The sequence below is a fragment of the Notamacropus eugenii genome, chromosome 4 (assembly GCF_028372415.1).
Source record: "Notamacropus eugenii isolate mMacEug1 chromosome 4, mMacEug1.pri_v2, whole genome shotgun sequence".
Lineage (NCBI taxonomy): Eukaryota > Metazoa > Chordata > Mammalia > Diprotodontia > Macropodidae > Notamacropus > Notamacropus eugenii.
Window position 1 is genome coordinate 345184453 of NC_092875.1, and position 19748 is coordinate 345204200.

General features: G+C 36.9%; 1 protein-coding gene across 5 annotated transcripts in view; it reads right to left on the minus strand.

Moving 5' to 3' along the window:
• The window catches only part of SLC12A7 (solute carrier family 12 member 7), a 291778-nt gene that overhangs the window by 40807 nt on the left and 231223 nt on the right, over positions 1-19748 (minus strand). For all 5 annotated transcript variants that reach the window (XM_072605354.1, XM_072605349.1, XM_072605350.1 and 2 more), the window contains exons 8-15: positions 18529-18743; positions 17207-17374; positions 11485-11583; positions 10860-10917; positions 10085-10259; positions 5255-5373; positions 2541-2639; positions 1628-1747 (exon numbers count right to left, since the gene is read on the minus strand). In XM_072605354.1, coding sequence (XP_072461455.1) covers positions 1628-1747; positions 2541-2639; positions 5255-5373; positions 10085-10259; positions 10860-10917; positions 11485-11583; positions 17207-17374; positions 18529-18743 — 1053 coding nt within the window. The remainder of the gene's footprint in view (positions 1-1627; positions 1748-2540; positions 2640-5254; positions 5374-10084; positions 10260-10859; positions 10918-11484; positions 11584-17206; positions 17375-18528; positions 18744-19748) is intronic.

Consider the following 19748-nt stretch of genomic DNA (forward strand, 5'->3'; position numbering starts at 1 on the left):
GGATACTATAGTTTTTAAGAAACAGAAATCATGAATAAAAAATCATTTTTTTAAAATAGCTGACAGCAATTACACCATTATATTAAAACTTACTATCCTGAGCCAGAATATCTTAATCACTGTGTTAGCTTAACAGTATACCATAATAAACCCCTACTAATGACACTAGTAAAGACTTCGTTACCAAACATAAACCTATGTTCTAATGCATGAGGTACAGGTGTATGCATGTAATCATGCAAAATTATTATACACTAACTAAAATAAGGCCAAATGTCTACATGGACAGTAGTAGAAAGGGACATCTGGCTAGACACACATGCATGCACACGCACACACACAAAACCCCCACGTAGGACACACACATACATATCCCCAACCCAAAACCCCCACACACATAGACATAATTATACACGTAAAGAGGAAATTAATATACAAAATAGGTAAAGAGAATTAGAAGGGGAAAGAAGACATTAGCATATGGAAGGCTGAAAGTTAGGAAAGTTCCAAAAGGTGGCCCTCAGAGATTGTGAGAGGTGGAACTGAGGATGGACTGCATTCCAGGCATGGAGGACAGCCAGTGCAGTGATGGGGAGATATGAGATGGAGTACTATGCATCTAAAACAGACTTTTTTTTTAAAAAAGCAGCTAGATTTGACTGCAGAATGTGGGAGAGGGAATGTGTTATAAAGCTGGAAAGGCATACAGGACCCCAGGTTGTCAGGGGCTTAAAGTGCTGAACAGTGAAGATGGCATGTGATTTTCCAGTACACTTCAGAACACTTCACCATTTTGCATGAGGTTGGCCCAATTTTCCATCAGACAAGATGATGAAATATAAAAACCACTCAGAAAAGGTTTTTTTGCCTTTTGTTTTTGGACAAATGTGGCCGCAGTCACCTGAACACAAAAGCTCTATTTTATAGACTGATAATAATAAAGAAGCAAAGAAAACAAGCATGGCTAACATTGTCCCCAAAGGATCAAGATGAATCTTCCTTTCAAAAATAGTAGTATAACAACACTACACTAATTAGACAGTGTAGACATTATAGTCAAATTTTTTAAAGTTTGCACATGGGCTATTTCTTGTATGAACGCAGCAGACTTGAAAGCAGGTCACCAAGGATCTGAAGATTGTCATACATATCATCAGACAGGTACTGTGTCTAAATGAACACACCTAAATCTGGCCCTCACTTCCCCCTTCCCCCAAGTGTGTATAGCTCTGGACTCTTTCTGTCTGTTTTGTTGTGCTTTTGATTTGTAAAGTTCAGGAACTTTCAGGAATGGGTTTACATTTTAAAATAAAATTTTATGGCATTTAATAATGTAAAAGACTAAATTCTTAGTTCATGGGCCAAAAGGGGTTTGTCTTCTCGGGGTTAAATCAATTGAAACTCAGAAAAAAGAAAAGAGGGAGACTTATGGTTCAATATAGGTATGCATGTATATACACATACACAACACAACTAATGCTGATACATGAAACTTAGATACATATTTATTTGAAATTTCCCATATTTTCTGAGCACTTCTCCCCTCTTTTCCAGGACTGCCAAGTTCACTGATTCATAATAAGAACCCTAGAAATAAAAACTGTACGAGAAAAACAGACACACTCACCCTCTGTATTCAATGTACTTGTAGATACATCCTGCAATGAGCATGGCAAACAGAGCATAATACCAAGAGCAAATGAACATCAAGGCAAGACACAAGCTCATCCCAAGGAAGGAAAGAGTCCTATGGAGGAAAATTTTATTTTAAAATTATAAAAAGGAATTATTTTCCCCCATCATGTCTGATACTTCACTAAAAATGGGCTGTGGAAAATAACAGAACCCAATCACTGTGTTGCAATGTTAAAGGTAAAAGGGCAAGGCTGGTAAGCTGGCTAAAGGTAGAAAGTTATTTTACCTGAGGTACATGCGTATTAGTAGCCCTCTCTTGAGCTAATATGGTACAAATTACAAAATGCACAATTTCTGTTTTCAAAGACAGTTTATAGCTTTGATATTAACATATCTACAATATAAAAAGACAATGACAAGACTTTGGCATGAATTCAAGTGAAAAAACGAAAAGGTTAATCAGAATGTTGCTTTGAATGTCCAGGCTTGAAGACACACAGCAAAGACATGACTAGGTGACAGACATATGGCACGTGAGAGGCAGTGACATCATGGATGGAGAGCTAATTTTGGAGTCACGAAGACCCAGGTACAGGTGCAGTCTCAGATCCATTCTAGCAGGCTGACCTTGGATAATTCCAGCAACCTCTCATAGCTCTGGGCAACCCTTAAGTCTGGAGGTTGCAGAAAAAGACGCCTTTCTGCATCAGCATTTTCAATAGAAGCTCTTTTACACCAGTAAAGTCACAGATTAGATTAAAAAAAAGAACCAATATCAAGAATTATCCAACATGTAACTTCAAAGTGGTTTAATGAATAGAGGGTACTTTTATCTATCAAATATTAACCATCAACAACTGAAAATGCTCTGTGAGTCTGCAGAAATAAATGTAGTACTGGCTTACCAGTGATAAAACTTGAAACGAGGACGCCAGTTTGGGGTACGCAGGAGAGTCTGTACAGCACAAGCCAAATTCACAAACATGTAACACATGAGGAAAAACCTGAAGAGCAGAAAGTATAAAGGATAACACCAATATTGCACCAACAACACAGTCTTGGATGACTGCAGAGAGACCAGAGACCCTGAAGGGGTTTGGCTAATTATCACTGGTCAATGAAAGTTGGGTAAGAGTAGGAAAACTGAAGGCCCTCTAACCCAACCTGGTTCAAGAAACTTGCAGAAAGTGGGTATTCAAAAACGTAAGCTCTACTCATAAACAAGCCATCAATGAGTTCCCTAAGGGGATTTTTTAATCCTCAAATCAAATGGATTTACAAGTGAATTCTATCAAACATTTAAATAACAACTAATTCTAATGTTTATACTATTTGGAAAAATGGTCCTACCAAATTCCTTCTATGACACAAGTAGAGTTTTGATACCAAAAACAAAACAAACAAAACAGAGAGAAAACTATAGAACGATTTCCCTAAAGAATGAATGCAAAAATTTTAAATAAAATATCAGCAAGATTACTGCAATACATCAAAGATCATACATGATGACCAGGTGTGATTTATGTCAGAAATGAAGGATTGATTCAATACTTGGAAAACATCAATATCATGATTATCTCAATGGAGGCAGAAAAAAACTTTTCAGAAAATATAACACTCATTCCTATTTAAAACAGTAGAAAGCAGAGGAATAAATGGAACTTTCCTTAAAATGATAAGTAGTTTCTATCTAAAACCAAGAGCAAGTATTATCTACAATGGGGATACACTAGAAGACTTTCAAATAAAATCAGGGGTTGAAACAATGATGCCCATTATCACCACTACTATTCAGTATTGCACTAAAAATATTAGCTACTGTAAGAAGAGAGGGAAAAAAAATTGAAGGAATTAGGACAATAAATTTTAATTACTGGGAAAATTGGAAAGCATCTTGGTAGAAACTAGGTATAGACCAACATCTCACCCCAAATATCAAGATACGGTCAAAAATAGGTACATGACATAAAAGGTGTTATCATATGCAAATTAGGGAGCATAGAAAATTTTACCTGTCAAACAGAAGGATAAGGGAAGCTTTTATGACCAAACAAAAAAAAGACAGAGAGGATCACAGGAAATGATTACATTAAATTTAAAAATTTCGAAAAAACTGTATTTTCTTATTAGAGTATTCCAAAAGATTTTAGTTACATTAATGACAACTTAGTTCTGTGAATTATCATTCTCAGCCCCGTTCTCAGATCCACTGTATCATTTATGTGCATGGCAAACGCTAAAATGTATTTCCATTCCTATCAAACATGAGGCATGGAAAAGTTTCCTGAATTCCAAAGGGCACAATGGTTAGGAAACCTGCACTCAAGAGTTTGCCTAATAAACTCATACACTCTCCCAGCCTTCACTACCAAATCCTTTTCTTTCTCTCCAGTGCTTACTAATTCACAGGTTCAAGGTTCCCCATTTCCATTCATGGTAACCTCAGTCATCTGCTCCTCCAGGCTTATCTTTGATTCATTAAGAGTCTTGATTTTCCCACAGGCTGAGATAGCAGGTCCTGTGTGATTCTTCTACAAGATCCATGACTAATTTCTCTGCCATCACTCTAGTCCATAAACAATAACCTAATTACTCTCTCTAGTGCAATCTCTTTTTTATCCGTTCTGCACACCCAACTGACATATCGATCTTTCTAAAGTCCTCCATCATGGTATGTACTAACATCACAGTTACCTTGCAGAGTTCACCGAAGCAAAGCCTCCAAGCCATTCAGGTTGGTCTTAATTGTCCCCATTCATTCCTTTGCCTTCACTTCTACTTCTTGCCTCCTAGGTCTCCCAATCCAACTGCTACTCTTCAAGGGGTTACTGTGAAGCCTCTTCTAGATAACCTCAGTATAGGACTTCCACCCTTCCTTAACTTAGGGCCATGTTCCACACCACATGTGGCCACCACCTCTGTGGCACAGCAGAAAGTAGACAATGTTAAATTAGGGAACCCGGGATCAAATCCCACTTCAAAAACTGTGACCGTGGGTAAGTCTCTTTCCTTGTCTGTAAAACTCCAGTGGGGTAGGGGATAGGTCACCTCTAAATCCCCTTCTAGCCAACACATATGATCCTAAGAGAATGAGTTGTATCTTTTATGTATTTGTATATTATATATTCCATTCTTTTAGGATTTTTGCCCCACTCTACATTACATGTTTCCAGTCAGTCTGCAAGCTCTGTGGCCTGAGAGGGCATCTTCTTTCTATCACCACAATACTCCAAATGGACTACTTGTGCCCAGCCTGTGGAGGAGTATTCCAAGCTCATATTGGTCTGATCAATTACAGACGGACACATTGTGCCTTGACCCCAACATGGTGATGTCATTTTGGTCCTCCTTGAGTATGTAGGACACAACTAGCACTGTGCTTACATAAAAAAATCAGGAACTTAATAAGGCACATATTGACTTAGCCATAAGGAATTCTAAAATGTATTTTTTAAGACGCTAAATTTTTAAAAATCAGAATATCTATTAAGAGGAAAAAGCATTAGAGAGTGGAAGGAATAAAGGAGAGAGAACAAAAAGAGTAGTACTTAAAAAGTCAAACAAATGGAATTTACTTAAACAAGATATACCGTATTTCCATCCTGACAAGTGTACTTACATTGAAAGAATTGGTGCTACGCTGTCCAAGGAAGCAATTAGGATTCCTATTTCACAGATGAGAGTAGTGAGGAGCAAAGCCCATGTAGGCTCCCCATTTGCCTTCCCATGACCAAACACCTAATCAAGGAAAGAACATAAATGTAGTTACTTTTGAGTCCATTTTGCTGCAGAGATATGACAAAGGACCACATTCCAATAAACAAAGTTGTTTTTTTTTTACAGTTAGGGCTGAAACAAAAAGGCATGCTCAGCTCTCCTTGTGCACATAACTTTCTCTAAAGTTTTGTTATGTGTGAGGGAGAAAAACAAATAGTAAATTTTCCCAAAATGTCAACATAACTGCAAAACCAAACAACTCAAAAAGGAACCAAATGTTAGGAGCCAAACTGCTTAGCTGTTTCTGAGAAGAAATGTCCAATAAAAATAAGAAAAAGTTATCCTCAAGAACTCAAAGATGGATGACCCTGGAAGAAACAGAACTAGTAGTGCTAAAACTGTTTTCGTTGGAATGACAATCAATATGTATTCTCTTGCCTGCTGATTAATGTACTGACCTCAAATTTGCAAAGGAAAAATGGGACAAGGGTCAGGAATCGGCCCCTGCGGGCCGCAAAACATATCAACTGGATAGAAACATTTCTCCTGGCCAAACAGCAACTGCTCCAAGCCAAGAATAATTCGGCAACATATATACATCCAGCTGGTGGCATCCGTCAGTCACTTTTGGAAGGATTTTGTCGTTAAGAAATACACTCCCTTACAGTACTCCTTCAATGCCTCGTTAGCACAGGATGGTGACCTTGTGTTCCTGAAGACCATTCCAAAAGAAAGTAAAATCCTAGCCCTGAAGTCTCTGGGGTTAGGACTTATAAAGGCTGTATGAGGGCAAATCCGGCAAACTTCAGAAAGTGTCAGACGCACAATAAGGTTGACCACCTACCACAAGGTGGCGATTTGGGGAAGTCAAACAAATCAGAGGGAGCTAGGTGATGCAGTGGATCTTGACCTGGAGTCGGAAAGCTCTAGGGTTAAAGCCAGCCTCAGACGTTTAGTAGCTGTGTAGCCCTGGACTTAAGCCCTTTAACTTACTTTAGTTCCTTGTCTGTACAATGGAGACAAACTGGAGAAGGAAATGGCCAACATTATCTTTGGTAAGAAAACTCAACACACGTAGTCCATGGGGTCACACAGAGTCAGACAGGACTGAACAACAAAATAAATCAATTTAGACTTAACCTGAGAGTCTATCAATTGAGGGAGCACCTCCTCTAACGAAGTCATAGATACATCAAGGGCCTAATGGGAATGGGCTGTAAACAGCTGTACTTGTCACATAAATTGTTTTTAGCAGAAGTTCTAACACCAATCTTTGGCTACGGGGAAAGGACATTCAGCAAGCGGGAAAAATTTATCAGTTGATATAAACTATAAAATATCTCAAATACAGAAAATAGTTAAGAAAATATTCCATAGTCATTTTTAAAAAATCATTTAAGACTAAACACATTTGTGGCACTTTTTTTCATGGAAAGTCAAATGTAAAAACATTTAGTTGGTAGAGAAACAATTCAAATTAGAAGGAATACTTGAGGCTGTTTTAGTGATGAAAATAAAAACAAAATATTGAGGGGGGGAGCTTTTCTTTTTAAAAAAAAAAAAAATATGATTCCACCTAAAACATTCCCAAAGGATTCTTGAGGCAACATGCCATCCACATCCAGAGAAACTATGGAATCAGAACGCAGAATGGAGCAGACTCTTTTCTCTTGGGTTATGTTTCGTTTTGGTTTGGTTTCTCCCATTCATTTTAATTCTTCTATGCATTATGACTAATGTGAAAATGTGTTTAATAAGAATATATGTGTAGGTTCCATAAGATTACATGTCATCTAGGGAGAGAGGTGAGAGGGAGGGGAAGAAAATTTAAGACTTATGGAAGTGATTGTTGAAAATTGAAAAACAAATTAAATTTAAAAACAAATTATTTATTTATGTGTATATATAATATATATAACGGATTTAAATGTAACTTAAATAGTAATGCATAATATTAAATTATTAAATATTAAATTATAATAAAATAGATTCAATAGATTTTTTTTAAAAAAGAATACGATTCCAAACCAGGACTTTTTCCTTCTGTATTGGTCAACTCCATTTGAAATATCATGCTCAATTCTATGCACCGTCCTTGTAAAAAGGACACTTATATGCAACACATCCAGGACTGCAAACATGGCAAAGGGTCTCAAAACACATTGTCATACAATGACTAAACAAATGGAAGCTGTTTAGTTTGGAGAACGAAGGACAAGAGGGAACAAGATAGCAGTTCTCAAATAGTTGAAGGTCTGCCATGTAGAAGAAAATATGACTAACTCTCTGTAGCCTCAGGGAGTAAAAGTAGGGCCAATGAATACAAGGTGTAACAAGCCAAAGGCCTCTTTATAAAATGAATTTTCTAACAATATGAACTGTCCAAAAGCAGAATGTATCTTCCTTGTTAAGTTATAAATTCCTTGCCCCTGGAAAATCTTCAAAAAGATGAGATGACCACCTCTTTAAAACGTAACTCAGGATTCAATATAAATTGTCTCACAATATGCACATCTCACTGAAAACCTTAATAAACTCTATTTGTATGATGTTTTATTATTAAGATGGAGATAGCATGGCATAATGGATAAGAATGTGGGCTTTAAGGCAGGAAGCTGTTGTTACTCGGTCAGGTCTGACTCTTCATGAACCCATTTGAAGTTTCTCAGAAAAGATACTAGTGGTTTTTGCCATTTCCCGCGCCAACTCATTTTACATGAGAAAACTGAGGCAAACTGGGTTAAGTGACTTGCCCAGGGTTACACAGTTAAGAAGTGTCTGAGTTCACATTTGAAAACAGGTCTCAAAACTCCAGGCCCAGAGCTCAATCCACAGGGCCACCTAATTATATTTGAAGCAGGAAAAATCTGGTCTACCTTGGTTCAAATTCCCACCTCTGATACCTAATGGTAACTAGCAACTCCCTAAGACTTCTTTTCTAAGTGAAAGAGGGAGTTTCAACCTATTTTGGAGGGAATTTTCACACTGGGACTGCCCCAGTGACAAAAGTTACAGGCCCTTTGATTATTTACACTTATTATGATTATCTTTAGAAGAGGTTATTGTATTGAGTGGAAGACTGGACAAAGTGACCTTGAAGGCAACCTTATAACTCAGATTTTAGACTGGAGATTCTTAGCCTTTTATCTATATAGAAGAGCCCTTTGGCATTCTGGTGAAACCCATGGACTCCTCAGAATAATGTTTGCAAATATATAAAACACAGAATTAATAAAAAAAAAAATTTTAAGTTCACCTACCCTTCTTCTAGAGCAACTAGAAGAAATGTACACAAATCACTTTACATACCTTAAAACACAATCAAAATATGCACTTCTGTTCAATACCAATTAAAGGGGGAAGAAGAAAGTAAGCATTTATAGAGTACCTGCTATGTGCTAAACACTGTGCTAAGCACTTTTTACAACTATGATCTCATTTGATCTTGACAACTTTGCAAAGGAGGTGCTGGTATTACTCTTATTTCCATTGAGCAACTGAGGTAAACAACAATTAAGTGACTTTCCCCAGGATCACACATCTAGTGTCTGAGGACACATGTGAACTTGGATTGTCTTGACTCCAAGTCTAGCATTCTATCCATTGCAGCCTCGTAAGACAAAACTAGTAATCATTAACAAAAGAATTATATTCTTTTGCTTTCTGTTCTAAGATCATTCTCTGAATCTTATATAATTGTATGAGATGATTCAAGTCAATAACTCTATAAGCTAAAAAGTTCAAGGAGTTTTCAAGGAGGGATAAAACTGACCAGAAGAATTGGACCATATTACTTTTTCTTGACTAACTGAAATAAGTTCATCCTTCATTCTCAAAGAGAACAATGACCTCAGTCCACTTTGACCTGCAAGTGAATGGGATTTAAATGAGGCAGGGTTGTGCAAAATCCTCAGCCTCACTCTCTCCTCCAGAGTCATCTGAATCTAGTTGCAAGACATAGGGCAGGATGACTGGTGATGGCCCAGGATGCAGTGGGAGGATCTTGGCCTTCTTAAACTAAGGTCTTTCCCAGGTCTCAGTTTGTCTGAGGCAACACCCGTTCAGTGACTTAAGGCTAGGTAAGAAATGAAGCAAAAGTTGGCCTCTTTTACCTACTTAAAAAAAAAAATCAATCTGGAAGGGGAAAACCTCTGGGTTTCTGTTCAGAAAAGAAATAAGTACTATTTACACTTCCTCCAAATCATCAAAACCCAAACAACGACCAAGTGAGGCTTGGGCTAGAACCTACTGTTGGCCAATCAAAGTCTTTTTGTTAAAACCATTCTGTAGCCCATCTTTGGAGAAGACATTCATGATTCTAGGAAACAATGGTCACTAGTAGCTTTCTTTAAAACCGAATTCACTACTCCCACTACTGCCCCTTCAGAGGCAAGCTGTGCCCTTGATGGAGATGTCTTTATTTATTTTCCCTGATGGATATCAGCATAGATGTCAGGGCTACATTTCATGTGACAGCATAGTTATAATTGTTTCTTTCCCTAAGCACCAATCTATCATTTCAGAAAAGCAATGTGGTTATGTCTCTGTGAATAGAAAAGAAGTACCTTGAGGGCAAGAACTGTTCCATTTTTGTCTCTGTCTATGCCACTAACACTAAGAGTGCCTGGAACAAAGCTGGTGCTTAATAAATGCTCACTGACTGCCATACCCAAGGTACTGAAATAATTCATTAAAAAATCAGTTGGCATAAAAAAAAAAAACCTGTCCTCACCTGAAGGAAAGGGACAATTCCATCTCTTGCGATAGCCTGCAGGAGCCTAGGTGCACCTGTTAAGCTCTGTAGACCAGCCCCACAGGTGGAGAAAAAGGAGCCAATGACAATGACCCAAGGAGATGGCCAGGCCAGCATGCCAATCACAAGATTTCCTTTCAGGGCTTCTCCAAACCTAGAAAGGAGGAAAGGATGAGCCTGAGTACTGGTAGTGACAGGTTTTTGATTTGCTAAAACTCAACCAGATGAAGAGATAATTGACTTTTTCACCTTTTTGTTTTTTGATAGTTTTGCTGAAAGAAAAATGCAGCTAATAATGCAGACATGACTGGGTATTTTTCGTTCAGAATGAAAAAAATATTTAGAAGTAACTTAAGGTGCTATTAAGGCTCTACAAAAGAATATGCAAACTAGACTTTCTCTTATGTAGACGGGTACGTATACGTGTGTATGTATAATATACTACACATGTTACACATAATATGGTGTATGCTATCTGTTACATGTAACATATTGCGTTATATATATTGCATATTATACACACAAGCAGAATATAACACATTACATTATGTAGAATAGACAGTACACATCAAGCATATTGTACATACATATACACATACATACAAGTATGTAGGCTAATGTTGTGGATGTATAACGTTTTACTACAGCTTTAAATAAAAAGTGCAATAAAGGATTTCAATCTCTTATTTAAATGGTGCCTTGTTTGACGAAATCAAAATTGCATGTCAGAAACTAAAAATTAAAATGAACATACTTATCTCTCAAAATTACACCTTCTATACAGGCTCCAAAAAGGACAATGCAGGACAGATCTATTTTGGTAAGTTAAGGGACAATGATAGGTCAACAGATATACAGAAATAAGCTCAAGAACTAAGGAAGCTATGGAGAAGGCGGAGCTGGTTATACTCCTAAAGGCTTCTTATAAGCATTGCCAAAGAGCTCCCTAAAGCAAAATAGGAATATCATGGTCTCAAAAGATTGGGAACATTCTTGCTTAGAATCATGAATCAGCAGAAAAACATTTAGAGTGAGGTGTCTCCAATCTACCCCATGCCCCCCAAAGCAAAAACTAAACTTAAATTCCAAAATAATTTGTGTGTTAAAATTATATGATTTTTCTCCTCTTCCCCATAATTTATTGAATAACTTTCTGCTATGTTACAAATAATTCCATTTGCTCCAAATATTTAGGAAAACAACAACTACGGCCAAAAGCTTGAGAAATTCTTTTGGCAAAAGATTTATGCATTCTGATTCCCATCAGTACACTTGTTACAGAAAGAAATGATCAGTGGAGAGAAGTGAAGTTTGACATTCCACAGAAGAAGACCAGAACAGAGGCAACTAACATCTCAACATCTCTGCCCAAAGGATACAGATAAAAGATGTGGTCGCAATTGCCAAAATCGTTCCAGTAGGAATGGATTTCTGAGCATCCTTCAAGTCACCAGATCTGTTTGAACCTGCCATAATACCTAAAACACAGATAAAACCAGTTATTTTCGTCTGTCGTATCAATTGTGAGAGATGTGCACATTTTTCACTTGAAGGTAAGGGCCTATAGAGATGTCTTGCTATTCAGAGGTCCAACACACCCACATCAGAACATAACTTCAATCTGCCAACAGCAAAGCCACTGAATTCAAGTCAGACTGATTATTCTTTGGGCTCTTACCGTGTTCAGCATTTTTCTTTTACTCTCATTTGACATATAATTTCATCAATTCTTACTATCCTTACTATACTTCCTCAACCACTGCTAGTTAAAAGGTAATAAGCTAGCAAAGAGATGGGAATACAGGCTGTCAAAAGGAAGTAGAGCCTATCATCTAAGAAGTAAACAATCAATCAGCAACAAAATAAAGGTTAAATCATGTTCAAGACCTGTCATGGCCACATAGACTACATTTTTTCTATTTTTTTAAAAAAATTGTTGTTGTTTTGTTTTTTTTTTACCATTAAACCAATTTTTTAATATTTGAGTTTTTTAATTCTATCCCTCTCTTTCCTTGCCCTACCTCTAAAGATGTTAAGCAGTCAGATAAACATTATATATGGGCAATTATGTGAAACATTTCCATATTTAAACTACCTTTTTTAAAAGAACTTCTAACAAAATAAATTGGTGAAGGGGGTACTTGAAGAAGTGACCTTCAAATATCTAAAAAAAAACATTCTCTTAGGTGGAATACTTTGTTTCTTTATTGATGCTGGGTACTGAGGCACTATAGCATTGCTTTTTAATAACCAAATAAATCGGTTTTGACTCTATAAAGTGATAAAGCATACAGACAACTGGCAAAGCAAAACTAAGGTAAGCTTCCTAGTAAAATGGACAAAAATTACACTATTAAATAATGTCACATTTTAAAATAAAAGATAATACTCTTTATCTGCCCTCATTCAAAGTATCAATCCTCACCTTCAGGGCTGATGTTGAGCGGTTAGGGCCATGGCATTCCTGTGATCTAGAAAATCTGTGTAAAATTTTTTGGCCCTCCCTTTGTGCCAGAGAAGAATTATAATGGTAATAAAAGATAAAGCATGTTGATATTATACAATACTATACATAAGATTTTATGCATTTCTGAGTTTCTAAACCTCTTCTGTCTTGTCTTCTGGCCTTCGCATGTCTTCTGTGGCTTTCACAAAACTCCCCCCAAATTCCCATTTAACCTATGAGGGAGAGAATTTGCAATGCAGAAGGGATAACTGCATGCACTTCTGTGCCAGAACATTATCTCAAATCTCAACAATCCCTTACCTGATTAGTGGGAGTGACCCCTATAATCTGAATGGCCCAAGGAAAAGGAAGTTTCTGCAAGGGCTAACTGATGTTACTACTTAAAATGTCACTTCTGGGAATAAATATTCTTTCTAGTTCCCATAAAGCGTAATTAATAGCCAAAGGGTCATTTCAGAGCCCTAATGATTTTTTTATGCTTAGAGAAAGTAACAGAGAACACATCAGAGGAGGATTCTCAACAGGGAATGGTCCATGAACTTAAAAACAAAACAAAACCGTATTTTGAGAAATATACTGCAATATAATTGCTTTCCCTTATAAATATACATATTTTATTTCATGCATCTAAGCATATCGCTATGAGAAGGAGGTCCATGACACAAGAAAGGTTCAACAGCACTGTAGCAGAGCAAAGAGGCATGATCTCAGATGTTGCTGGGCAGAAAGCAGGAGGAATAAGAGCGTCTGGTTGAGAAAAATGATGTTAGTTTCTTACAACAACTGTTTCTGCATTGCTTAAGGGCTACAACTGCTGGCAGCACCGCTAAATCCCAGTTCCTTAGGATAACCCTCACTTGTTTGCCCTGACCTAGTTATACTCCCTAGAATATTTCCAAAGAAATCCTGCTCCTTTCTGAACTCCAAGTGAATATAGCTGGCCTTAAAATAGTGAAATTGGTCTCTAGTGCCTAAGGAAAACAAGTGATTCCAATAAGGCCTTCTTTGATTCAAGTTATCTTTAGCCTAACACAAATCCTGGCAAAGAGCTTCAGGTAAAAATTAAAGAAAACATACGTGATCCAAAAAGAACCTGCAGGTGGAAAAATGTAGTTCATTTCAAGGAAAGAGTCACTGACAATGAATGAAGGGGCTTCTTAGTCATGCAAACATCTATGTACATATAAAATGTGTGTAGCTGTGTGCACATGTGTTTACACATGTGAAGCATGTATAGGCATGCATGTGCAAATGTGTGTATGCATTTCATGTTTTTTAAGTTTCACATCTTTATTCATCTATTATTATTTATCAAACATTATTACATTATTTCATGCGATGTGAGAGAAGAATCTGGTATTTTCTAATTAAGTGTAGAGTAATGCAGATGGCTTTGGGGAAGATGTCCATTTTTAGCCACTAGAAAAAGCATCATTTTTGCTTGGAATTAAAAGCCTCCTTTCTTCAGTGTGCAATAACTCATATTAACCAAGTAGAACTTGTAAGAATCAGTAGACTCAGCTTTGTTCCAAGAATCTAGATTATTCTTTCTGTCCTGATGACAACAGGACTAAATGTTGCCAGACACAAGACTGACAAAGCTCCCCCAGCTCCAATCACATAAAGAGAGGGAAGTTTGCATGCTTCTTGGCCTGGCTAAGGATTTAGTAGAACATGGAGGCAGCTGGGTGGTTCTGGGTTTTAACAGCTCATCTGAATGAAGCTCCTTAAGGATATTTTTACATGACCAATGGTAGTGATTCCTCATGACTAAATTAGAAGTTTCACTATTCTGTTCAGAGAAAAGGGAATATTTGCATGGTGACAAAGACAGGCAGAAAAATGGACCGGCAAAATTCCAGTGGAGAGTAACTATCGTTTCACTGGATTTAGTGGCTATTCATCTAATCTGGCCCTTTTATGGAAGATAAGATGTATTCAAAGCTATTAAATCTCTCTCCATGCAGTCATGCTGGGATATCAAGTAAGGATTATGATACAAACTTTCTGAGGATCTGGAACAACTGTGTGGCTGGGCTGAACATTACCAAGATAGCATCTTGTCCCATTCAGAAGCACCACAACTACTGGTTTACCTAAAGTGGTCTTTCAGAAGAATCAGTGATATTCTTTGACTAAAGGGGAAATGAGCACCAGCTGTCTAGTAGCTTTTAAAACAAAAGGCAACATATATAAGGATAATAAGCTATCCAATCTCATGTGAATGCCAAGAGGCATGGAGGATCATTCACCAGAAGTAGGTACTGACAGACTGAACTCAAGCAGATCCCTCATTTAAAAGCTGAGCTATTCTTGTAGCATTACACTAGCCTGTGATGAAAAACAAGTCTCAAAGTATGCCCTTTCAATTCCCATAAAAGTGCTTTATGTGTATAGCCTGTATCTGATTGCTTACCATCTTAGGGACAGGGGAGAGCAGAGAGGGTGGGGACAGAATTTGTAATTCAAAACTTCAACAAAAATGTTACTACAAAAAAAGGGAAGAAATACTGAATAAAATTATGTCACTACTGGATTTAGATATTTTAATAAACTAAAGTAATATTTTTAAAAGTTCTTTTAAAAAAGTAATATTTAAAAGCATTTTTAAATTACTTAAAATATTTATTTTTAAATAAGTGCTTTACTACTTATATTATTTCACTGTGGCCTCTTTAACACTCCAGTCAACTCAAATACTATAAACTGCAGAGATCTGCATTAGTGGGGGTAATTTCTACATGTGAAGTCCCCCCTTAAGAACTTCCAGAATATTCCTCTAAAAAAATGCAACACTATTCATAATATAGTTGATGTTGTTTTAATAAAAATGATTAAGAATTTGGAATGAAAAATAATAGCTTTTAACTGCAGAGTGTAAAGACTATAAAATAATTTACTTTTTATAATTATCAATGACTTCACAAAACAGGAGAGTCCTGAAGATAACAGGCTGGAATGGGAATACAGAAGAAAGAGTTCAAAAGGATTTTAGGGGTCATCTCTTCTAATTCTCTATTTTGTAGATGAGGAAATTAAAGTTCAAAAATTAAATAACTTCACAGGTCTGTAAGTGGAGACCTGGAAGGGAATGGAGGTCAAACTTATAACACACTAAGTGTTATAAGCAGAAATAAGAAAGATGGATGGATATTGGTTTTTAAAACTCAATCACCCTAAAACTAAAAAACCAAAAACAACACAAAACACTAGACAAAACATAATCTATATAATCTTATTGTCACTCTATCAGAGGTAATGTCCTGGGAGGTGGAAATCCATGCTTTGAAAAGAAATACCCAAATTCTTGAGAGTTAATATTTGTCCATTTGCTTACAGTTTAACTAACTCTCCATACGAGCTCAAGTGGCTGGCATGTGCTATATTATATGTGGGTGAAATAGACTTCGGTGAGCAGTGGGTTAAGAATCTTCTGGACTGAACTATGGTTCACTTTTCTAAGCTGAGCTTTCATTCAAAATTGTTGACTTCCATTTTTTGCTTCTAAGAATTAATCTTCTACATATCCCCACAAGCTGAAACTAAATGTCTGAGACTTCCATGAGTGGCAGTTCTGTGCTATGAAATGTTCTCATGACATTCAAGAAGAAAAACATTTTGGAACACTTTTGGACGGGATACAGTTGTTTCTAGTACTGAAAACTTGGGTTATCCCAGTAGCTAAATTTCTTTTCAGAACTTGCCTTTATGATAAATTTTACTTGAGGGGGGGGAGGGGGGATAGATAGAGGGCATAGTGGATAGAGCACCAGCCCTGGAATCTGGAGGGCTTAAGTTCAAATCCAGCCTCTAATGATACTTACTGGTTGTGTGACCCAGGGCAAGTCACTTAACTCCAACTGCCTCTCAAAGTTTAAAAAAAAAAAAAGATAAATTTTTAACTAGTGGACTATCTTCCAAAATTTAACGTAAAATTTTACCTTAAATTTTGAAAAACAATTTCCACTGGCATATGATCAAATAGTACTTTATAGAATAAAATATATAACTGGCTGACCAGAGAGAATAAGTTAATACTGAAAAATCATTACCTTTTCTAAAAGATCTAGGGACATCATTTCAGAAATTATAATTCAGGTAACTATTATTTAGCTTTTCTTATTTTTCCTTAAAGAAGTTTTAAAAATCATCTCACAAATGTGATTTGGGTAACTATATTTCTAATTTCTAATTTCCCCAAGGCTCCAAGGCTTCTTGAGCCTTTGAATGGACAAAGCACTGCAGAGGTAGAGCTGGGAAGGAACCTTCAACATCACCAAGCCCAGGGGTTCTTTCCTAACCTTTCTGTGTCTTGGACAACCTGAAGAAATCTATAGATTCCTTCTCAGAATGTTTTTAAATGCACAGAACTACAAAGAAAACCAATGATATGAAAATATATTTTTATCAAAAAAATTTTTTTAAAGAACTCCCTAGACTACAGGCTCAAGTTCAAGCCTCATCTTTTACTGATCTCATATTTGTATTCAACAAAACCTCTACATTACTTGTAGGGAAAGAATAGTAGAACTTCTATACTCTCACAACAACCCTTCCTCCCAATCCTTTCCCCTAAAAAAAAGGCAAAAAAAAAAAAAAACAACAGAAAGGCTCCAAATGAAAGAATGTGATACCTGTCACAGATGGGAAATAAATTCCTACCAACATCGTAAAGTAGGTCATGATGTCCGTCAATACATAAGGTAGGCCACTAGCTTTTGTTTCCTCTGACACAGGGAATGAAGGCAAATCTTTGTTTTCTACATATGCTCCCTTATCTGCATAAGCACTCCACAGATTCTCTGTTAATAGAGAGGAAAGAAAAAAAGATACTTGTGAGCTCTTATGAAACATCATTCTTAAGACTTGGGACTCAGTTATGGCTTTGAAGGAAATCACCTAGACTTGACTGTATCAATCTCAAGCCTTTAGTAGTACAAAATTAAGCAAGACACACTAAGAGATTAGGGGTTAAAAACAAAGTTTTTAAAATTATTTCAACAATTTCTTTCTTTTTAATGCAGTCTTTTTAAAATATAGTTCTCATCCAATTTATGCCAGGTCTTGCACTAAATATTTCAGCGCTCATATTCCCCCATTCCAGTAGCCTCATTGTCTACAATACATCAACTTTGGACTCATCAGCTTAGCTTTCAAGCCCCTCCCTATATGTCTAATTTTATAGATATGGAAGCTTTCAAGCCCCTCCCTATATGTCTAATTTTATAGATATGGAAGCTGAGATCCAAAGAATAAAACCCATCCCAAGCCACAGGTAGCTACCACTGGTAAAGTGTTCTTCTTCCTAGGCCCGGTGGTCTACAAAGCTTTACTCATGCGGTTTCCTCCTCACCTGGAATGCTTCACTCCAACCTAACTAAATCCCATCCTGCTTTCAGGCCCTCTGTATATTCCATAAAGTTTTCCCCTATTTTTCCTGGTCACAATGATTTTGCTTCAAAGAACTGTTTGTATGATGGTTTCATTTGTTCCCAACCAGGCTCCTTGAGAACACTCTTCTATAACATCAGATATAATATGAAATGTAGGCTCATAGATTTTGAGCAGGAAGGGGCCTTGATGCAGTGGACAGTCAGGAAGGTCTGAGTTCTCTGTAAAACAAGCAGCCCACTGGCCTTTAGGGTTCAATTCAAAACATAACACACATTCAACTGATGGAACACTAAAACGAATTATGATGATAAGTATATTTACGTATAGGATACACATTTAAGAAATTAAATTAAAATCCATTTTAAACCTCGTCCACTTTCTATAAAAGAATAAGATTACTAACTTTGTCTCACTGGAAGAAAAAAGGTAATGCAGTAAAACCAAAGGGGATAGTTATATTCCTATTGTCAATACTATCCTATCCACCTTCCCTTTTCCTTTCTATCCATCATTCCTTTCCTTTTCCAAATAGAGTTTAACTCAAATTTTTTAAAAAACTTACTAAGTATGACACCACTGGAAATTCCTGGAATTCCTTGAATTTCAGTCACATTGTTTTGGTGAAAGTAATCATCACATGTGGCATTAAGCATGGAGCTGTTGCAAAAGAGTCCCCAGAGGGGCGTTGTTGCTACCGTGTCATTATTTATGACTTGGAGTTTAGCACAGACATCAAAGTTGCGTTTTGATAATGTACGATTCCCCAGAAGACAAACCCTAAACAGAATGAAAGCCAATTAGAAGAACATGTGGTAGAGATCTTGTCTCCTTTTCTCTATAGGTCAAAACTACAGTGAATGCATCATATGGCAAATTTGAACATGAGATTCATATCACATATACACACATACATGAACGTGTACATACACACACACACACACACACACACACACACACTTCTTTAAATTCTTAAATCTAGATGACCCTACGTCAGGCCAGCTCAACATACGCCAAAGCAGCCCGTGAACAATATGCTCTGCAGACCTGTTTCACATCCTCTACAGTTTCTCAGAGCCATCCAAAATCCTTTGGTGGGCCACCAGTGGTGCACAGGTCATATACCCTAAGTGTAATGAAATTTGAAAAGAATTTCTCTAAGGAGAAAAGCCACTGCTACTTCTGCCTCAGAGGCACACTGGATAAAACACTAAACTTGGAGTTGGGGAGACTTAGGTTCATCTTTAGCCTCAGATACTTGTTGTGTGACTGGGCAAGTCACCTACACCTGGTGTTTGCCTCAGTTTCTCCAAATGTAAAATGAAGGTAACAGGTTGTTCTGAAGGTCAAATGAGACTATTTGTAAAGTGCTTAGCATAACACATAGTAGGTGCTGTAAGCGCCTATTCCCTTTCCTCTCCTCTCTGCTACCTGAATATACTTGAAAGCTTTAATGTGGATTAGTGGAATAATCTTTACTTATCAGCAGTTGCTCAGTATTACTGCTGTAATTGCTGTTTAAGAGTTTTTTAGTTTAAACCTATGATTTTTGTCAAAAAGGAGCAATACACTATGGGGAAAGAAATCCTTTACATCAACTGTAAATAGGCAACTGAACTATAACTTACATAGTTTTACAGATTTCAAAGGAATTGAGAGGCTCATAGTAATATTACAGAAAGGGACTAGGGGTAATCCTGGGTCTTTTTGTCTCAAGGCCATGCTACCTGTTGCTTCTACTTCCATACTAAAAAAAAAGAAAAAGAAATGAAATAGGATTTTGCC